The sequence below is a fragment of the Corapipo altera genome, unplaced genomic scaffold, assembly GCF_003945725.1.
Source record: "Corapipo altera isolate COAL_440 unplaced genomic scaffold, ASM394572v1 2b, whole genome shotgun sequence".
Classification (NCBI taxonomy): domain Eukaryota; kingdom Metazoa; phylum Chordata; class Aves; order Passeriformes; family Pipridae; genus Corapipo; species Corapipo altera.
This window is the reverse complement of record NW_020884874.1, coordinates 34,511,733-34,531,810: the sequence shown is the minus strand read 5'-3', so window position 1 is coordinate 34,531,810 and position 20,078 is coordinate 34,511,733. Positions and strand designations below refer to the sequence as shown.

The 20,078-nt window shown below is 40.5% G+C and overlaps 1 protein-coding gene across 1 annotated transcript; it reads left to right on the top strand.

The window, feature by feature from the left end:
• Positions 1 to 712: 712 nt before the first annotated feature.
• Positions 713 to 19,832, top strand: UNC93A (unc-93 homolog A). The gene is made up of 8 exons (XM_027634187.1): positions 713 to 1,094; positions 3,917 to 4,098; positions 4,875 to 5,104; positions 8,146 to 8,271; positions 11,096 to 11,313; positions 12,450 to 12,585; positions 13,660 to 13,791; positions 19,307 to 19,832. The coding sequence occupies exons 1-8, from the start codon at positions 1,008 to 1,010 to the stop codon at positions 19,570 to 19,572; spliced, it is 1,377 nt and encodes a 458-aa protein (XP_027489988.1). The 5' UTR covers positions 713 to 1,007; the 3' UTR covers positions 19,573 to 19,832.
• The last annotated feature ends 246 nt before the right edge of the window (positions 19,833 to 20,078 follow it).

Here is a 20,078-nt window from a genome sequence, read left to right as displayed (position 1 = left end):
GAGTTAATGCATTAACGCTTCCTCCCCTCACCCTCAGATGCCCCTTTGGGAAGCAAAATTGTGCCATCTAGTGGGATTTGGACCAAGTCTTAGCTGTGCATTCCCGATGAACACTATGGACACCCTACAGACCATCTCCACTTGAATCTTTTTACATTATACCATGGACTTCCTTGGATTTCACTTTGATCCAAAGTTCAAATCCCTCCTCTGCCACATCTGTAGGAAGGGTCTTGTTCACCCTGCCAGGCTTAGGGCCAGAGAAGGGGAGGGGAAGTTGCTTTTACATTTATCTGCTCAATCTGCTTTCTTCTTGGCTTTTGAGTTGATGAGAAAGGTGGAGAAAAATTATTTTCATGACTATGACTTGGTAAATTTCAAAGACCAAAGCCATGGTGTTCCCCATGAATGAAGACCCTCTCACCTGCAAAGCAGCCGGCAGCCTTGGTTTTCTGTGCTGCACAGCTACAGAGCTGGTGTATGCAGACAGCACTGTAACACAATCTCATTTCCTGGTATGCTTTTGTAATCTTAGTTAAGCAATAGGCCTAATAGGGGTTTCAGTACAATGGTTTAATCTTTGCCCTTTATGGATTAGTATATTTTTCTGCCAGAAAGCAATTTCAGTGCTTGCATTTTTTTATTTATGTGCTGCTTGTAGTAGAGAGCCATATAATGTACAACTGCAATACTCACATTGGTCCAAGTGTTGCAAGTGACTTATATACCCATCTAATAAAACATGTAGGTGTCCTTCAGGGGCAACTGCTATTGCTGGAGTCAGAACAGGTGAATGAATAACAACTCCAAAACACGTTTTCAGTACAAGTAAAAGTAAAGTTCACTGGCCAGTCTTCAAATAATTAACAACTCTTCCCTTCACAAACACAGAAAGAAGTGACCTTTCCCAGCAAGACACAAGCTGTTTTTCTCCAACTCAAATCATCCCCTGGAGTAATTGGATCAGCTCTGCCCACCAGCAGACCTTTTGTCTTCTATGAAACAACATGGAAAGGAATCTCAAGAATGTTTTGGTCATTTCTTTTGGATTTTTATTCCTCTTTACTGCTTACGGAGGACTCCAAAGTCTACAGGTAAGTGGGAATCTCCCACTGGTTAGCAGGACAGTTGACCTGGAAGGGCATCAGAACAGTTGGTAGCAGGAAACACATCCATCTTTCCATGTCTCTGTGAGGTGGGTTAGGACATTAACTTGCTGCAGGTTAGTATTCCTCACTCAGATTCATAGTATTTACTAAATATTTTATTCTAGTGTTTCTCAAATAGCTTGAGTGCTTGTGGCATAATACTTCTTCAGATTCACAAAGTTGTTTAAACAAATTTACCTGAGATTTTTCTGAAAAGAAGATATTGCAAAACGGAAAACAAATTCAGTTTCTGGAAAGGGTTTTTTTAAATATTTCTAAATTGCTGTGGGTTTATAATTATTATTATTATCGTACGTCAATATAAAATAATAAAAATGTATGCCCAAACCATTAAATAATTTAAGTATAAAATAATATAGTAATTACTGGGATCATAAAAGATATTATTTTAAATGAAAGGCAGTTGTGGTTTGTAGTGGCATTAACATCCTAAGACATAGTAGCAGAGATGACTTTCTAAAATGACTTGAACACTCAGGATACCATTAGAGCACATTTGTTTAACCAAAATGAAAGACTGAGGGTTACTGTTGCTGTCTATGAATACTTCAGAGTAGATAAACACAAGGAGAAACTTCTCAGACTAGAAGACTCTGTTGGCCTTGTTTCTAGTAAATGAATATAAACTACTCATAAGTAACTTTAGGCAGGATATTAACATATGACCATGATCAATTGGATTGGATTTTCCCACTGGAGTGGGAATCTGTATGCCTTAAAGGTGGAACTTGACACATAACACGATGCACTTATTTGCAATAGCAAGAGGTTGATCTCGCTTCAGGAAGAGGTCCTTGCTAGTTCTGTACATTTCTCTTCTCCTCTTCTGGAACATCTTCTCATTGCTGACTTTGTCAAATTCTGAGTTCAGAGAAGTTATGCAAAAATATCCTCAAAACTGGATGGACATGAGAGTTGGGGAGACTAATGAGGCAGGGGAAGATAAACCCAAGAAGCCGCAAGTCAGTCCCACCATCTGAAATTATGCATACTCAGGTTAAGTGCTGGAACATTAAAAATTTTTATTATTCATTTCAATAGTCCACTACCCAGACCCCCCAGAGAAACCCCAGACAGTAACAATTAAGCTAATCATATGGTTTTGGAGGCCTGGCTTCTAATTTTTGGAAGCTATATCTGACAAAACCAGGCACGTGATATGTCAGAAATAAGACCTCTGAGATCAGGAAGCCTCTTTGACAGTTTACAAAACAACCATTCCAATTCTCAAATACTTCGACGCTGCTCAGCAGGGAAGCCCCTGACCTCACATCCCTGGTGCCTGTTTCTCACCAAGGTTGCTGCATGACCGTCACCATGGTCCTGCATGGCCAGACTGCACAGCCACTTGAAAGTGTTCTGTCAAGTACCAACAGCCTCACTCTCCTCCAGCACTCTCCAGTGCCAGCCCCTCAGCATCCAGTCCTTCTTCTGGTCACAGTTATTTTGATGCAGCCCAGGATGTGATTGGCCTTCTGGGCTGTGAGCATATGCTGTTGCTCATGTCCAGCTTTTCATCCACAAGAATCCTCAAGTCCTTCCCTGCAGGGCTAGTCTCAATGAGTTCTTCTCCCAGTCTGTGCTTATGATTGGGATTGCCCCTACCCAGGTGCCCCTTGCACTTGGAATAGTTGAACCTCATTAGATTCACACAGGCCCACTTTTCAAGCTTGTCCAGGTCTCCCAACTTGATCTTCTCATTTCAACTTTAATAGTATCAAGACAAGAACTACTTTGAGCATAAAACTATAACACCTGGTTAGATCAGTTATTGATCCCTTGTCAAAATGTGGCTGAATCAATTACCTCCAACTACAAAGGGTTGCTGTGAGCATATTAGGATATTGAACCTTGGTCTCTGAAGAATTTAGAAATTATCAGACCTGTACTTTAAAGCAAAGAATCTTCTACTGTTGCTAAGTCAGGCCTTACAATGCAGATCTGAGGATATTCCTGCCTGCCTGAGGACAACGAAGATGGTGAAGGGCCTGGAGGGGAAGCCATATGAGGAGCATCTGAGGTCACTTGGTCTGTTCAACCTGGAGAAGAGGAGACTGAGGGGAGACCTCATTGCAGTGACAACTTCCTTACGAGAGGAAGAGGAGGGACAGGCACTGATCTCTTCTCTGTGGTGATCAGTGACAGGACCTGAGGGAATGGCCTGAAGTTGTGCCAGGAGGTGTTTAGGTTCGGTATTGGAAAAAGGTTCTTCATCCAAAGGGTGGTTGGGCACTGGAACAGGCTCCCCAGGGAAGTGGTCACAGCACCAGCCTGACAGAGTTCAAGAAGCATTTGGATGATGCTTTCAGGCACTTGATGTTATTCTCGGGGATGGTCCTGTGCAGGGCTAAGAGTTGGACTCAATGATCCTTGTGGGTCCCTTCCAACTCAGGATATTCTGTGATTCTGTGAACAAGTGAACAAGTGAGGGCCAGGAAAAGAAACTATCCTTCATTTAACTTGCTTTCAAAGAGAAACTAAAAAAAATTACATCAAATCTAAGGTCTGACTTACTGAAGCTTTGAATCTGAGCAATCCTCAACTGGTTTTGTGTCGTATTTTCATAACTGTTCTATCATTGTGAGGAAAACCATAAATCCATAATCAGATTGCTTTGGGGAAAGGAGACAGTAACACCAGCCCCAGATGCTGCGTCTCTCCATTTCTACCTGAAGCCACTCTCTGTACACCATAATAATATGTGCCTGTGATAAAATTTGTCTCAATCACTGTTTTTGTCCATGCAGAGCAGTCTCAACTCAGAAGAAGGCCTGGGTGTTGCTTCCCTAAGCGTTCTCTATGCTGCGCTCATCTTATCATCTATGTTCCTCCCTCCAATCCTCATCAAGGAACTGGGCTGCAAGTGGACCATTGCAATCTCTATGTGCTGCTACATTGCATTCTCCTTAGGGAACTTCTATGCTAGCTGGTACAATTTAAATACTTTAACTCTGTCTACTGTGTTTGAACAAAATAAGTAAGGGCAAAATTCTGGCTTCTTTTTCTTCTCAATTCTTACTCTACCTCTGTGTTGCATATTAGAAAGTTGGATGCAAAAGTGCTACCTGCAAGAAATAGAGATAAATAAATCCAGTAGCAGGTGAACCAGAGAGATGAAAATGTGCAAAAAGTCAGAATGAATACATCGTTCACCCATCTGAAGTTGCTTCTCTAACTCACATTCGTAGCAGAGATTCCCCTTTGGGAAAAAAATTAGAGATTTCATTTAAAAGCCAAATTACTTTTAGGACTGTTTTTGAAAAGATTGAAAGGAAGGCTATCTTCCAGACAGTAGCCCTGGGAGAAGAGGACCACAGGAAGAGGGTAGCTCCTACCTTGCTTTTTCAGAGGTGGATGAACAACTTCCAGTCTCCAGAGACAGGGATTGCAGCTCTTTGGAGGCAAGTTGTTGTGATCCATCTTCTGAAGTGCAGGTACAATTTAATTCTCAGTTAGAAGAAGATAAGGCACATGAGCAAAGACCTAGCCAGCCTAGCTTAGGCCTTGTCCCTGACAGAGCTGGGAGTGCTTGTACATCCCAAACTTCGTAAGACTGGCCTTTTCTGGATTCCATGCAACAGATTTATTGTGTCATACAAAGGATAAATCTATTTCTTTGATGCCTATTTTTGCCTCTGAATCTTAGGAGAAATTATCATTATGCTAATGGACAACAGCTATGCTAAATAAAGTGTTCTTTGGCAGGTACACACTAATCCCTACATCTGTGATCCTGGGCCTAGGAGGAGCACCACTCTGGTCTGCCAAATGCACTTACCTCACCATTGCTGGCACTTCTTATGCTGAGAAAGCAGGAAAAAATGCAAAAGACATTATCAACCAATACTTTGGGGTCTTCTTTCTGATATTTCAGTCCTCTGGCATCTGGGGAAATCTTGTCTCATCCTTGATATTTAGCCAATCTTCCAGCAAAGGTAAAATATATTTTAAAATTTTGGCTCTTCTTTCTATAAATTTCAGCTAGATAGATAAAAGGTAAATTTCTGCAGCTGAGCTTCCATAGCCAGTGGAAATAGGCACTTCAGATGTGAGTTAGCTCATCTGAAGATAGATGTATGAAATAGATGGGCTGCTTTGCTCTCTGAAAGTGTCTATTTTCTATCAACTCTTCATCAGCCATAAAAAGAGTTCAGACAAATAGCTCAAAAATAGATGTCTATTGAATTCTGATTTAATTCCACCCCTGTGTTGTAAAGCATGGATAGGCTCCTGGAAGTGACAGTTTTTCACATCTAACTTCTATTTAAAGTGGATTAAAACAAAAGGCAAAACATGAAGCAACCTTTTTGCAAAGTTTGTAGTACTGAATTAATACGCTTTTAAACATTCAAGAGGAGTCAAGCTGATGCTGGTGCTTGCTGAAAATGAGTGCTCTACAGAACTGTCAAGAAGAAATAGCAGTAGCTGTTGGCAAGAGTCTGTGTGCCCGGGCTCCTCTGCTGTATTTTAGGCTCAGAGAGCAGATGCCGATGTAGCTTGAAGAAATCACTCAACAGCAGTGCCCTCATTTCCCATGCATGTAATTGGTGTCAGCTTTAAATGGGCAGTTGTGAAGATAAAGTAATACTTGGATGCCACCTTAGAGATTCAAAATGCTACGATATATTATCATTGCAGTCTCCTGTGCATTCTTTATCCTGTCAAAGTCACAACAGGGACTTTCCATATGCATTCTACTATAAGTAGCAGGAGGTTACCTCTCTTCCCTGGCTCAATTAAGCAGTATGTCCTCTGAAGAGTATTCAAGCAGGTACTAGTTTAAAACTAAATATCAGGGAGCTGGCATCATGTTTTAATCTTTGAATGCTTGGCTTTATGGCAAAGTAGTTGTCACAAGGTGTGATACTTTTGGAGAATCAGGCTTCCTTTAAACCCAAATAACTACAGATGAAACACCATTAGAGCAGAATGTTAACGGACTGCTTTCAAAGTGCAGTGGAGCCCTGCTGACTTGATCACTGAGCCACGTGATATCTCAGGAGGGACTGTTTGTTCTGATTTTGCTTGCAGGGCAGAGGCTGTGGTGCAGCTGTGGGGTCTGCACAGACTGCAACCATTTTACTCTCCTCTGCCTCACAGTACACATCATTTTAATAAGAGGACTAAACCTCTACTTTTTTTGTCTTGTAAATCCCTTCCTAGTTTTACATCTGAGGATATTCCTCCAAATTCTAACGAATTTCTTTTACTTATTTTTTTAATCAATTATATAGAATTTCAGAAAATGCAGTGTTCCTGGGAGATGTGCTGTGAACAGCTCTCAAAGTCAAAGGCCTTGCATATCTTCACAACAGTGATGAGCAGTTATACCATAAGCTTCTCTGCTGCGCCTTCTCAGTGAGACTCAGCTTTAATCTAGAGGGAGCTTCTTTGCAGAGGTGAGAGAGTAAGCATCTCCAACCTCTCCCATATTTTTCTCTCCTCTGACATTGCAACAAAGGTATCCATCCATACTGTTCATATACTTAAAATGTACAATTTCACTGAGCAGTCAGAAAGATATAGCATTTGTCTTCAGAATCAAAATGCATAGAATTCAGACATATACCTACACTTGACAAATTGCCTGCATCACTGCATCCAGACACAGCAAGGCAAAGTTACACCATGAAGCAATACTACAACAGAAGACAGTACTCAGGGTAAATTACAAGTCATGCTTTCTCACTCGTCAATATTGCAGCCTTAATTCCAGAGAAACAGTGCAAACCCTGCCTTGCAACTTCCATATCACTAATTGCATGTGCATCTTCAGATGATTCATGAACAGATGAAAAACTTGTTTTACACACTTCCACACTTCACTTGTGTGACTCATCTTTTGCATATGTTAATTTTGCTGAGGGTCTGATTGTCCAATTTTTGCTGAAGGTCTATAGCACTAGCCAGTGGCTATAATAAGGTAATGATTTTCTTTACGTTATTAAATTTTATCTGATATTAAACCTAAAGTTGTTTATGAAGCTAGTTGAACAGCTGATTCACATTGCAGCAGCTTTGATTGTAAGCAATGAGGAAAACCACACTAAACATAGTTATGCAATAACCTTAATTGAAAAATTACAGATCAGCTCTTATTTAAGGACTCAACCAAGGTACAAGTGTACTGCCCTTTATTGTGCTTGGACCAATGACAAATTCTGCAGTGAAAACATTAAAATAATTGTATAGCTTTTTGATCATCCTTCTCCACTACACAGCTTATTCAGGCTTACACTTTGGATTAGTATTTATTCTTTATCAAGAGGAAGTAGGCATGGTGTCATGGTGACACACAGTATGTGTGAGCACATGTGTGTGGCTTTGATGTATGACCAGCACAACACTGGTAAGATTGAACAAAGCAAAGGTCTTACTCCAAACCCTGCCAAACTGATCTAGTTTAAGGTATGTTCTCAGAAACTTATAAAGCCAGTAATAAAATAATAAAACCAGGAAAAGCAGGCTTCTTGGAAGACTGCATTACTGGGTAGTCATAATTTGAATTTATAAAACAAAAAGATGCCTTGAAGTGGTTTCTGTTCCTATAACATATATAGACATTATCTGGAGAGGGATAATGTGCAATGGTTGTAAGAACTGTGGACCATCAGTTCAGTGGCAGTGTAAACTAAGGGACCTGTCTCATGGGGTGTTATGACTAAGATGTAGCAATATGCACTGGAACTTTGAATACTGCAAATTGAGGTTGCATCCGTATTTTAACCTTTAATTTTAGTCCTTATCTCCATGTAACCATCAGTTCAGTGTTCAGTCGGAAGCTACTGCTTCTGTTAAATCAAATATTTGTGTGTTAAATTGGGATTCTGAAGTTAATAATTTCTAATCAGGAAGGATTTGAAATGGGGACCAATCACTGAGCACTGGATTCCCATCTCTTTATATCCTTATGTATAGTGTGCAGTTATCTGATCTCTTCACTAACGTGCCTTTCTTTTGGTTCTTACTGAATTAGTGGAAATCTCAGAAGAAGACCTGGCATGCTGTGGAGCATACAACTGCCTGGCTGATACCACTAACACCACTGATTCAGCGAAACCCTCCCACTCCTTAATCTACACACTGCTAGGGGTTTACAGTGGTAAGTAATACACACAATCTATAAGCAATATCACTGATGGGGAATCTAGTACTTCTGAAATCTAGCATGACTTTGCAGATTAAGTTCCTGACTTTCTTCTTCAATCCAATTTGCTAAAAGGAAATAAGATATGTGAGACTTGTAAACAACTCCTGTCTAGTTTCAAATGTTTTATGCCAGAGCTGTATATTTTTTTATCTAAAGGAGCAAGACATTCTTTACACTTTTTACCTGATATAAAGTTGAAGCCCAGTATGATAACCCCATTATTTCACCCAAAGTCAGTGTTCCTCTACAGACTAGACTCAAAAGTATGCCCACATTGCAATTACAGGATTACAGCAGCTTATCCAGTTATGCATGAGATGGTTTTAAATTCACTATTGTCAGGACCAGTAATAGTGATCTAGTTATTGATGGCATAGGGCAAATTTATATGCATGTAGAGGTCCAAGATGGTAAGAGCAGCTCAGATAGCAGTACTTGAACTCACCAACTTCTAGTCAAGTGGGGATGCCTATCAGAATTGACTGGTGTCCTACCATATATAAAGAAGTTTTAGCACAAGAACTACATTGTATTTAGAGGTGGACCTGAACCACAGCTCCCAGAACAAGCAGTCATTTGAGGGAAGGTTTTTGGATCCCTGCTGACACTTCACAACTGCAGTGAACTCTTAATTGCGCTGCTTGCATACCTTGGTGTGAAAGGCAAAGTTGAAGAGAAGCAGTAGGCAAATGTGCTAATTTGCTCCCTTTTACTAACTACGGCTTCTAAAGACCTCCCTTGCATCAGGCTAGAAAAGAATCAAAGACGGGGAAGGCTGATGCCATCAAAAATTGGAAAGACAAATAGATGTACCAAGATTCATTGAGTGAGGAAATTTCAAAAAGTATCCAGCTCAAAACAAGTTATCCTCTGGATAAAAGAAAGTATTTGGCAAGGCAATATGCCACCTTGACTCCATTAAAATATCTTCGCAGTCTCTGAACATAGATGTATTCTCTGTGCTGAGACAGATGCATGGAATTTATTATGTGCTCCAACAGAGTGCATGTGATCTAGACAGAGCCAGCTCTCACTGGACAAGGGCAGTGCAGCAAACCCTTCCTCTTTCCCCAGCCTCCATTCCTAATTGGTGAGAAAATGTAAAGAATATCCCCCCATTTCCCTTCTAGAGTGTACTGGAGCTGATGACTTTCTGCTAAAGGCAAGTTTGTCTCACAAGTTTAAATTTAAATTTGATGACTAACATATACAGCACTCCCTTAGGCTTTGCTCATGTAAAATGAATGCAACCCTGCTGTCTACTGACCCCACATCAGTAGGGTTTCATTTTTCTTTTAAGCTTTTAATAAAAGATATGTCTTTTCCCACCTCAAGGGAAAGCAAATAGCTAAATATTTCATCCACAGACATTTTTAAATGTGTCCTCTATTTGGTGGCTGAATACATATTTTGCCCAGCTTGGGTGGAAACAATACTAGCGTAGTCTTTGTTGTTGAGTTTTCTCAAGGACTGTGAATGTTTCTACTTACGTTCATACCAACCATTCTTAAGCCATGTCATTATCTCCTCTAATGGCTCTTGATTCATTTGACATATTTGTTAGAATATTTTTCCTGAAAATGTGGATGTCCTGCTCTCGCCCATGTAAGTCCTGCAATTAGCCATATGTACTAATAAACACCCTGGCAGAACCAGCAATTACTTACATCATGAAGAGTTTACAGCTCAGCCTCTGTAGGGAACCAGGACACTGGAGAATACAGTTTCATTCTAGGAGATATGGAAGAAAAATAATAAACAACAAAAAATTGAGGCAGTTTATTGTAAATCTGCTGATGTATTTGGACATTAAAAGTCCACAGAAGAGACAGTAGCCATGCACATAACATAGGAGCACATTAAACAGGCAGTGTGGATGGGAAGAGGTGCCTGGTTCTCCTCTTACTCTGAACTCTACTTGTTTTCATGGATGGAATTCTAGTCAGCATAAGTAAGAGAGGAAACATAATCATGCCCTGCATTCATAATGAAGCAATCAATTGTGAATCTATGGCTTTTTCGTGTATAATATGAGACAAGTTTATCTTCTCGATAACATGAAAAAAATTGTATTGATTCACTACACAAGCAACAAATCATTTTCTGATTAACTACCCTATGTATTCTTTCATATGGTACTTCTACTAGGAAGTAACTTCAATCTTTTTCAAGTTAGCTAAAATTGCTCACCATCATCATCAAAACAGCACATATTCCATACTCAAAGCATTGTTCTGAGCTGAAACAAAAAAAAAAAAAAAGGAAAAGAAAAAGCACAACATATACTGAGATCCAAGACAGCATTTATTTTTTTTTCCATGTATTCGAAAGAAGATCCCCCCTAGCCATGAAAAACTTGGCACTAGAAGTGAATATTCCTCTCTCATGTTGATTTAAAGGCTTTTGATAGCTCCTGAGGGAGCTGTTCCTGGCCAACTCCCCATCCCCGCGCCCCTGGATTGCCCTGGAAGGGTGAGCCATCACCCTCTGCGGCCGTGCAGCTGGCCCGGCGGCTGTCACAACAGGACAGTCACAGTTAAGCTGAGGGGATTTGTGAGGTGTGCAGCTGTATGCAGAAGATGTGAATGTAGATCAGGCCTTCTTGTTTATACAGAAATGGCCTTTACACTGAAACGGAATCAGAGGCATCTGCCAAAATATCCCACAGAGAGCTAAGCATTAAGTCAGAACAATAACAGCAGCAAGCAACTTCCCATCATTCTCCCAGCATTCCTCAGTTTTTCATGAACTTTTTGTTTTGTTTTTTTTTTTGCAGCTAGTGGTGTGCTAGCTGTGTTGCTGATTATTATATTTCTGGACCAGATCAAATCTGATCAAGCAGAGACTGAGAAAGAAAAACTAGAGATACCATCTTTTTGGTCTACGTTCCTAGCAACTTTCCAGCATCTTAAAGATAAAAGGCAGTGTCTTCTAATCCCTCTGACAATGTACAGTGGGTTTGAACAGGGATTTCTTTCTGGTGACTACACAAAGGTGTGGATGAGAATGGAAATCTATTTCTGTCTGACTTTTCTTTGTGTCTTTGCGTCTTACTATTGCATCTGAATCTATATTTACTTGTTAAATGAAGATGTTTTCAATGGTGATTTGTGGATTGCTAAATTACTGCTTACTTCTGCTTGAATGAACTCTGAGTGGCATCTTCAAAGAGTAGAGGCCAGCAGTAAATATGTCCCTTGGAACAACCTCAAAAAGAGTGCAGTAGAGAGCTTAACTCACCAGTGGAGGCCACAGCAGAGAGCTACAGGTTCAAACTCTTCAGCTTGTTGTAAGTAACAAACTGGGAGAAAAGCCAGAAGCCAGCAAAGCTTTTATATCGTCCTTCCTTCTGGTTTCCCTAGAGTTTGTATAAGTGCAAGTCAGCACACATATCATGTATTTTATTTTGACAACCTTTACGGTAAGAGAGCAAGTCCTCAACATGGCTGGCTGAAAGCCCTCACCAGTCACTAGTGCAATAGGTCCAAACCCTGATGGATTGAAATGATTAAAACCACCTCTGCTCCTCCAGTTTGTCTACAAACCGAGACACACAGCAGGTGTGTTCTTCATGCATTTGTTGAAAAAAAACCCAAAGAAAGGGAGAAATCTTCCTGAGCTGCTTCTTTGATGCTTAAGTTTTCAAACCTTGCATCAAAGAAGATGGAAGAGTACGCTTGCTGCTATGTTGTAATGGATTGAAAGAGGCACTCCATGATCACCTCCACTGGTCATATGCTCTTATAGATGAGATCCTCTTCGTTTCTTGGGAACTGCTCTGTAATGACCATAGTTTCAACTGTCAATTTTCACCTCTTGGGCTATGAAGGGAAGGGCAAAAAATTTCTAATGCTACTTCCAGGAGTTTTATTTATAGCGTGCAGTGCTCTGATTTGTTCTGCTTGTTGTTGCTCTGTTTGCATGGCATCAGTCTGACTGGGACCTGGGCTAGGAGTATTGCTGCTGAAGACCAACTATATCAATACACCAGGGACTTGTCAGCAAACTCTCCAGCTCTGCTCCTTTGATCTTGTCCATGCTATTTACCAAATACTCAGGCTAAGACCTTTGAACCTTAAGTGTGTATTTTCATGGAAGATAATGTAGCACCACTGTCTCTTCTCTTCCAGGCATACGTGACCTGTGCCCTAGGGATACAGTACATTGGATATCTGATGATCTGCTTTGCAGCTGTAAATTCCCTCTGCTCTCTGCTCTTTGGAAAGATCTCTCAGTTCACGGGTAGAAAACTTCTATTTGCATTAGGTATGTGAATGTTTCTTGAATGACTGATCACCTCATGTAATAGATCAAAACCAGTGCTCCACCCCTTGCACCCCATGCACAGAGGGGTAACTTGCTGTCAGCTATCAATTAATACCAAAGCCAGTCTGGAGGCAAACTTCACAAACTTCATTCATGAGAAGAGAGGCAGCACAGTTCACAATTAAGCACTGAATTGAAGTCTTTGTGTTACATCACTTTGCTGGTGATGTAAGTTCACCATGCTTTTGAGGGTATTATCTATGCAGAAAGTGCCCAATAGTCTTGATGCTTTATACCTCTAATGCAGCCAGTGATAAATGATCTTAAAGCAGAATTTGAGACTTGCTCTATAACAGTGAAGGATTTCTCCACTGGGCTGAAAAATCCTCACCTTTATGGAGTGAAAGAAAATCACTGTTGATCTGAGTCTTGGGGAATGGTAAACTTGGAAATTTCAGCAAAATTTCAGGAAAATTTTTAAAGGTTGGCCTTGTGCCATTTCTACTGCTTGTTCTAGCAGGGAGAAATATAAAGTCATATGCCAGAGTGTCAGGCTAGAATAATTTAAGGACTTGCGTATGGGACAGTAATTTTCATTTTGCCTTGGGAAGAAATTTGCACATTTAAGAAAGACCAAAAACCACCAAACCCTCTAGATATCCTTAACTGTTTCCTCTGGCCCTGAATGGAAATCTCATTTAAGGATTAGGCAAGGAGAGAAGAAGGGTTTTTGCACTCCCTTCCCACATGCCTCACATGGTGAGTGCAAGTCTTTCAGTAGCCCTTCTCCTACTCAGTGGCAGTTCGTGTCCTTTGGTCTAACAGCCATGCCAGCGCTGAGGATCTCTCAGCTCAGGACACTGCTCAGAACTGTGAACTGAAGACTCCCAAAGGCCTGCATTGTCTTGTATTTCATGTGATATCAACTCAGTCAGCACAAATCTCAAAGAACCAGAAAGATTTTAAGACTGCCTTGTGCTCTAGTTGTGAGAAGAATAAAAAAGCATTATCTATCACTATCTGTCCTGTATATAATTGCATCTATATTTCTCCTCTTTCTTTCTAAATCAACAGCCACAGTTACAAACACCACCTGTATAATAGCACTACTGCTGTGGAAACCTCATCCTAAGCAGCTCGCTGTGTTTTTTGTATTCCCTGCTCTTTGGGGCCTATCTGATGCCGTTTGGCAAACACAAACTAATGGTAAGTCCTGTTGGCAATGAAATGTATTCTCTTGAGATATAAGAATCTGCATGTTTGCATCTGTAAAACAATGCATGCATAAAAATGATAATGGCATTAAGACAGCATCTAAAAGAAATATGTTGAATCATGGGAAAGTAGAAGAAATAAGAGCACATTGGGAATAAGTAAGAAAAATACTCATTTAATCAATTTTTCCAAGATGAAGAGAGAAGAATACTGCAGCAGATGATAAGGAGTATTCAAAATAAATATTCTGGAGGAGTATTTCAAAGAAAAATTAGGAACTTAAAAGAATGATACGTTTAGTCTGTCTTTTACAATAAAGGAGAGCACTCTGGATAAAAAATCAGCTCAAAGCTCGGCAACAAAAGAAGAAGGAAATTAGCTGTTAGGAGTTACTAGAAAAAAAAATGAAGGAGAAAACTACAGAAAGAAACATTATACAAGCAAGTAAATCCATACAGTTCCAATTCACTCCATTTCAAAAATCATAATCCAGTGTGATAAGGCAAAAGAAGGCAATAAAACAGAGCTGAATCATGGGAGACTTCCACTTGAAGGAAGCCTAACAAGCTAGAGCTCTTTAGCCTGGACAAGTGATAAGTACAGAAACCAGTTGGTAAGGTCATTAAGAATATGGAGAAGGTGATTAGAAATTCACTGTTTCTCTTAAAAACAGAATTAGTGGCACCAGATGAAGTTATCAGACAGAAGCCTTTGTAGAAATCAAACCATTTTTCACCCAATGCATAATCAAAGTATAGAATTCATTGCCAAAAATGTTTTTCAGTTGGAATTACATCACTTCAGGGGAAAATGTTCTTTGGGGCTATTAAAGGCTGGTGGTCCAGAAGAAATCTCCAATTCAGAATGTCCCTATGTCTTTGATTGCCAGAGTCGGAAAGACTTTTGGGGGCAAATATCACTGTATTCTTGCCTCATTTCTTACGCTCTTAACCCAGGAGCCTGTTACTGAAAGTACGCCATTGGACTTCTAATCTCATGCATTAGGTTTATTCTTACAGTCTTTTATATTCTGCTTTGTGACACAGTGCAATTAATTATTATGTACTAACAGTTCGTATAATTAGCTGATACAAACTGACTTCTGTAGGGGATTGTTTAAACTTATCCCCTAATGAAAACTAAAGGCAGTTCTCTTACAGACCCTAAAGCCAGACTCTCAAGTGCTGGAGAGGGCAAGAAAGAGTTATAGTCTGTGATGACTTGAAGTAAAGTCTGCTCATGACTGTCAGTCACAGTCTTTTTAAATCAATGCCATAGCCTGAGTCAGTAAGACAGTTAAATGATCTCCCTTCTGCTCCCGTATTTTGCCTCTTATTTCATCAGTATTGTTTTCCTCTATCTCAAATTCCTATTTAGCAGATGCCATAGGAATATACATGTAGCAGAACTAGCTCCTCTGGGCACACATCAGGTTATGTGTCTCGGCCTCCCTCCCTTTGGTGCCTTTGCTTGTTTCAGGAGCTTAGATGATTTCACCCACTAGATAAACTGTCATGAGAGAACCAAAGGGAAAACACAGCAGTCCATTGGCCGGCACTGACAGTACTCTCCTTTCAAGCATATCTAGAGTCCCTGCCTCTACACATAAGGAAGCAACCAGCCAGCATCCCTCTCTGCCACTCCAGCAGCTCCAGCTCATATCCTCTAGAGGAGAGCTTGCACTTACATCAAGGGACACCCTCTCATCATCTCACATTGTAACCCAGAGCCTTGTGCCTTAGGGAAAAATTTTAAATCAGTGCACTCATTACTCAGGTTTATGAAAGGACAATATCAGTGAGAATTTACTCTCTCTGAAGTAAAACTGTTCATTCATTTCCTGCTTCTTCAGCCACAATCTTTCTTGCTGCTCACTAAGCTTCTTCTCAACACTCTTGAGAGCCATATCTTAGTCTTCCACCGGGATAAAGGACCCACCCTTTGTTCTGCTTCTGTCTTTCCCAGAAAGTCTTGCTTCAGACAATGGGCTTCTTTCAGAATCACAGAAGAGTTAGGGTTGGAAGGGACCCCTGGACATCAGCTGGTCCAAACCCATTGCTCATGCAGGGCCACCCAGGCAGAGCCACTTACTTAGGATCCTGTCTGGACAGCTTTTGGTTATTTTCAGGGAGAGAGACTCCACACTCTCTCTGGACAGTCTGTGCCAGTGCTCACCGTCAAAGTAAAATGTTTTTCCTGACGTTCGGAGGAAACCTCTGGTATTTCAGTTTATGCCCATTGCCTCTTGTCCATTTTTCTTGGACATCAGTGAAAAGAGCTGGGCTCCATCATCTTTGTACCCTCTCTTCAAGGATTTACATACATTTGAGATGTCCTCAGTAAGGACATCTCCTCAGTAAGGTCCCTGCACACCTGATAAAGGTGTACCTGAAGCCTTCATTAGGAAAAAAAGGGGTGGGTACAGAGGACCTAAGTATTAGAGAAGGTGCCTGGGAAGTGGCTGTAATTCCCAAACCCCCAGATGAGACATAGGCAGTTTCATGCTTATTTAATGGTGAGTGAGCTCTGGAGCTATGTGACAAGACATACGCTCTATTACTGCACTGTAACAGGTCATGTCCATTCCTAGATTCCTACAGGATACTAGTGAAAATTTCACCTGTGTTTTAGCTTGGAAAAAAAACACATATGTTCCTTTTCCTTGCATAATGTTTGTTTTTTTTTTTCTGTCTGTATTTTATTCAGCTGTTTCACAGCTCCCAGTTATAAAATTATACAAAGTTTGCTTTGTCACGTTGTCACAGTGAAATGCTGAGTGATGACATGAAACCTTAACAGAGAGGTACAGTGACATTAACTCACAATGCTGCATCCCAAAACAGGATCTTTTGTTTGACATACCTGCTTGGGGCTAAATGTCTTCTCCCATTCATCAGTTTTATACAGATATACATCACATGAGAAATTCCCAGCATCAAAGACTATAAGACCTCCAAAACAGCATTGGTGACTAGGGTCTGTGGTATTTCCCTCGGTAAGCTCCCATGACTGCTGCTAGGGCTTCAATAGATTAACCAGTGAATACATGCAATGGCATTGTGCCACATTCTTAAGGTATTCTGTGGTAATCAAAGATGGCTCACTTTGTGCTGCTGTGAATAGTTAATACTCGAGTACCCCCTAGAGGATATGTAGGCTTATGGTGGATGAATCACTTCACCTTATAAAGGCTTCCTAGCATGTTTTCATTCATGTATGGACACTCTCATTCATTTCCCATAAAAGATGCTTCATTTCAGAGCATGTAGTGCCCTTTCTTGTTTAACTTGAGCATAGATGCTGTTATTACCCATTGACAATTTCACTTCTGGTATAACAATTGTGTAGCACAGAGCTGTCAGGTAGATTACAGTAAAATCAAGTTCTTTACAGGCTGATGTGCATCTTCAGAAAGGATATGAATGAGTCTAAAGCATTTATAAACCTAGGCTCAAACAATTTTCAGCAGTCTTGTCATATACGCATGCGTACTACAAGCGGGGGAAGGAGTAGGAAAACGAGCAGTGGTAAACAAGCAGGATAATTGCCATGGAAGTGAACTGTAAAAATGCAGACCTAGCAGCCTCTCTACTCAGCCAGCCCAGTGGGTCCTGGTGAAGTTTCAGCCAGGCAATTTGCACCACACTGCACTTGACAGTGTTTGTGATGAGGACAAATATTTAGGTTTGAGGCAAAACCACCATTGTGCTCCTATGTAACTGCTAGCTATAGCACATGTGCATCCTGAAAATGAGGACTTCCTGGCCAAGTCAGCCCTTCCTATAGCTGAACTTTGGACTAGATCCTCACTCAATTCTCCCATTGTTTTGGTTGAAAAAGAAGGCTTCAAAATAGCAAGGGAAAACATGTACCAGCTGAAAGCTAAAATCTTAATGTATAGAACTGTCATGGCATCAGAAACCTTCCTATGTTAAACTCTCCTCACTAATTGCTTTCCAGAAGATAACACTGGGCATATCAGGAAAGTTTTATGAACAACTTGCACTTTTTCATTTATTAGGCAAAACTATGAAGGATTATCATATAATTCGTGCTACGCTCCACTCAGCCAATTTAATGAACTAAGTACATCTTGTGATGGACTTATCCAGATTTTCCATCATGTGTAAATTGAAAGAGTTCAGTAAATGTCCTCTTGAAGTCATCAGGATTCAGTAGATTTTTACATACAGATGAAGTCTCCCCCTACCTAACAAAACTGAAGGGATAGTTGAGTCTACCGAGACTTTAGGAGAACTTTGTACTCCTCTGTGCCTTTTGGCTAAATGTACATATTTCAAACAGATATGATGTTAGAGAAGTGGATGAGAAGAGTCAAGGTTCATGATATTCCTCTCTTCCCTCCCTGCACACCATAGTTGAGTCAGAGGAAATGCCCCCTTCTTTATCACAACTGATGCTAGCTCAGCACCCAGAGGAAAGCAAGGTCTCCCCCCTTTCCTGCCTGCTCCACTAGTCAGACCTGGAGACTGGGAATCCCACCCTGACTCCCAGTTGTGGGTGTGCAACTGACCAAAGTCAGTGGGATCTTCCCAGTGAACACAGCTGCATTAGGATGATCTGTTTAACTAAGTCTCTATGTCAAGCAAGTTTTCCAGCTGCTGCCCAGGGGTTCTGTGTGCATCAAGGATATTCTGTTTGCCAAACCATCCAGGAGCTGAAAACCTGTTTATCTCAGAGGTGCAAATCTTCCCTGCATACTAAATTCGAGCCCAGTTGTAGCAGTTTTCTCAGCTTTCTGATTTAAGTGTTTTGGGTCAGTTTATTTCTCTCAGCTTCGCACATATGAATAGCAGACATTACCACCACTGGCAACACTGTGTGAGCCTCACCTGGGGGCTCCCTGAGGCTGAGTTCTGGTGAAAACAAGGGACGTACATTTTACACGAGCAGTCTCTGCATGTTCTCAGGCAGGTGAAAGAAATAGTTTGAAGAACAGTCAACAGTGCATGCAGGGTACAATCAAGTTCTTCCCAAAACTGGTGACGTATGGGAGCATCTTAGTCCCTGAGGACCATGTTGTCCCTAGTCAAAACTGCCTGTTCTGTGAAAGCCTGCAAGGACTTGGTATGACCTTCTCAATAGTCATACATGGAGACCCTACAATGTCAAAAGCCAGTTCTGGACATCTCCTCTTCCTCCTTACTTACTTGTTCATCAGTGCAAGAACCTTCATTTTTGTAGCTTATATTTTGAAAAATAAACTTCCTGGCATCTCACTTCAATAGAGCCCATCCTTCCTTCCTCATGTTTTCATTCCCTTTTATCTGATATTCTCTATTTTGTCTGGTTGGTTCTATTATTTCACTTATAATAACTCACAGAGGCACAAAAATTTTTTAAGACAAAGTTTATATTTTCCTTTCTCTGACATGTATGAGGGAGGGTCTGTCTTCCCCATTGGAATCTATTTATTCCCTTTGGAGAAAATACATGGTAGCAGGCTTAATCTTCACAAGCCATGTCCTTCCTTCCTTCCTTCCAGGACTCTATGGCATTTTATTTGAGAAACACAAGGAGGCTGCCTTTGCAAATTACCGTCTCTGGGAATCACTTGGATTTGTCATTGCCTTTGGTTATAGCACCAAATTGCAAGTTTACGTCAAACTGTATATTTTATTGTCTGTGCTTGTGTTGTCTATGGTGACATATGGAGCAGTTGAATGCCTTGAGGCTAAGAGCTCCCCTGGGACACCTACTGCTACGAAGAAGGAAAATGGGGGACCCCTGACCCAAGAAACACACATATAATCCAACAGGGTCAGAGTGAGAGAGGCGAAACAATCAAACTGGCCAGTTCCTATGTCTCCAAGGGCATTCCAATATGTATTGCCTCCAGAAAGATGGTAATGGAAGAGATTTCAAGGCCAATATAATACAAATGTCTTAAAAGTAAAAATCTCTTTTGATGTCTCAGCTTTATAATGGAAGACTATCTGATTTCACCCTTTCTTGCAGATGACTAACTAAATGTGTATTTTTTTAATTAATAAAGTCTTAATAAATGTAAACCAAACTCTTAAAGTCCTCATATTTTTATTTCTGTGGATAGACCTAGTACCATAGCTTTACAATCAAACCTAAAATACTCACATATGGAATGAGAAGATATGAGCAACTGGTGTTGCTCAGCTGATTACAGACAACACACATCTTTTCTTGTAAAGATTTATGTTATTCTTATGCTACATTCTTTAACACCTGCTGTAAATAACATCAACTTATAAACTGGCTATATCTACCCATCATATCTTCAC

Coding starts and splice junctions, on each gene's coding strand:
- UNC93A (XM_027634187.1), top strand. CDS start 1,008: ATGGAAAGGAATCTCAAGAATGTTTTGGTCATTTCTTTTGGATTTTTA. Junction 5,105..8,145: donor TAGCCAATCTTCCAGCAAAG/GTAAAATATATT, acceptor TTACTGAATTAG/TGGAAATCTCAGAAGAAGAC. Junction 11,314..12,449: donor TTTCTGGTGACTACACAAAG/GTGTGGATGAGA, acceptor CTTCTCTTCCAG/GCATACGTGACCTGTGCCCT.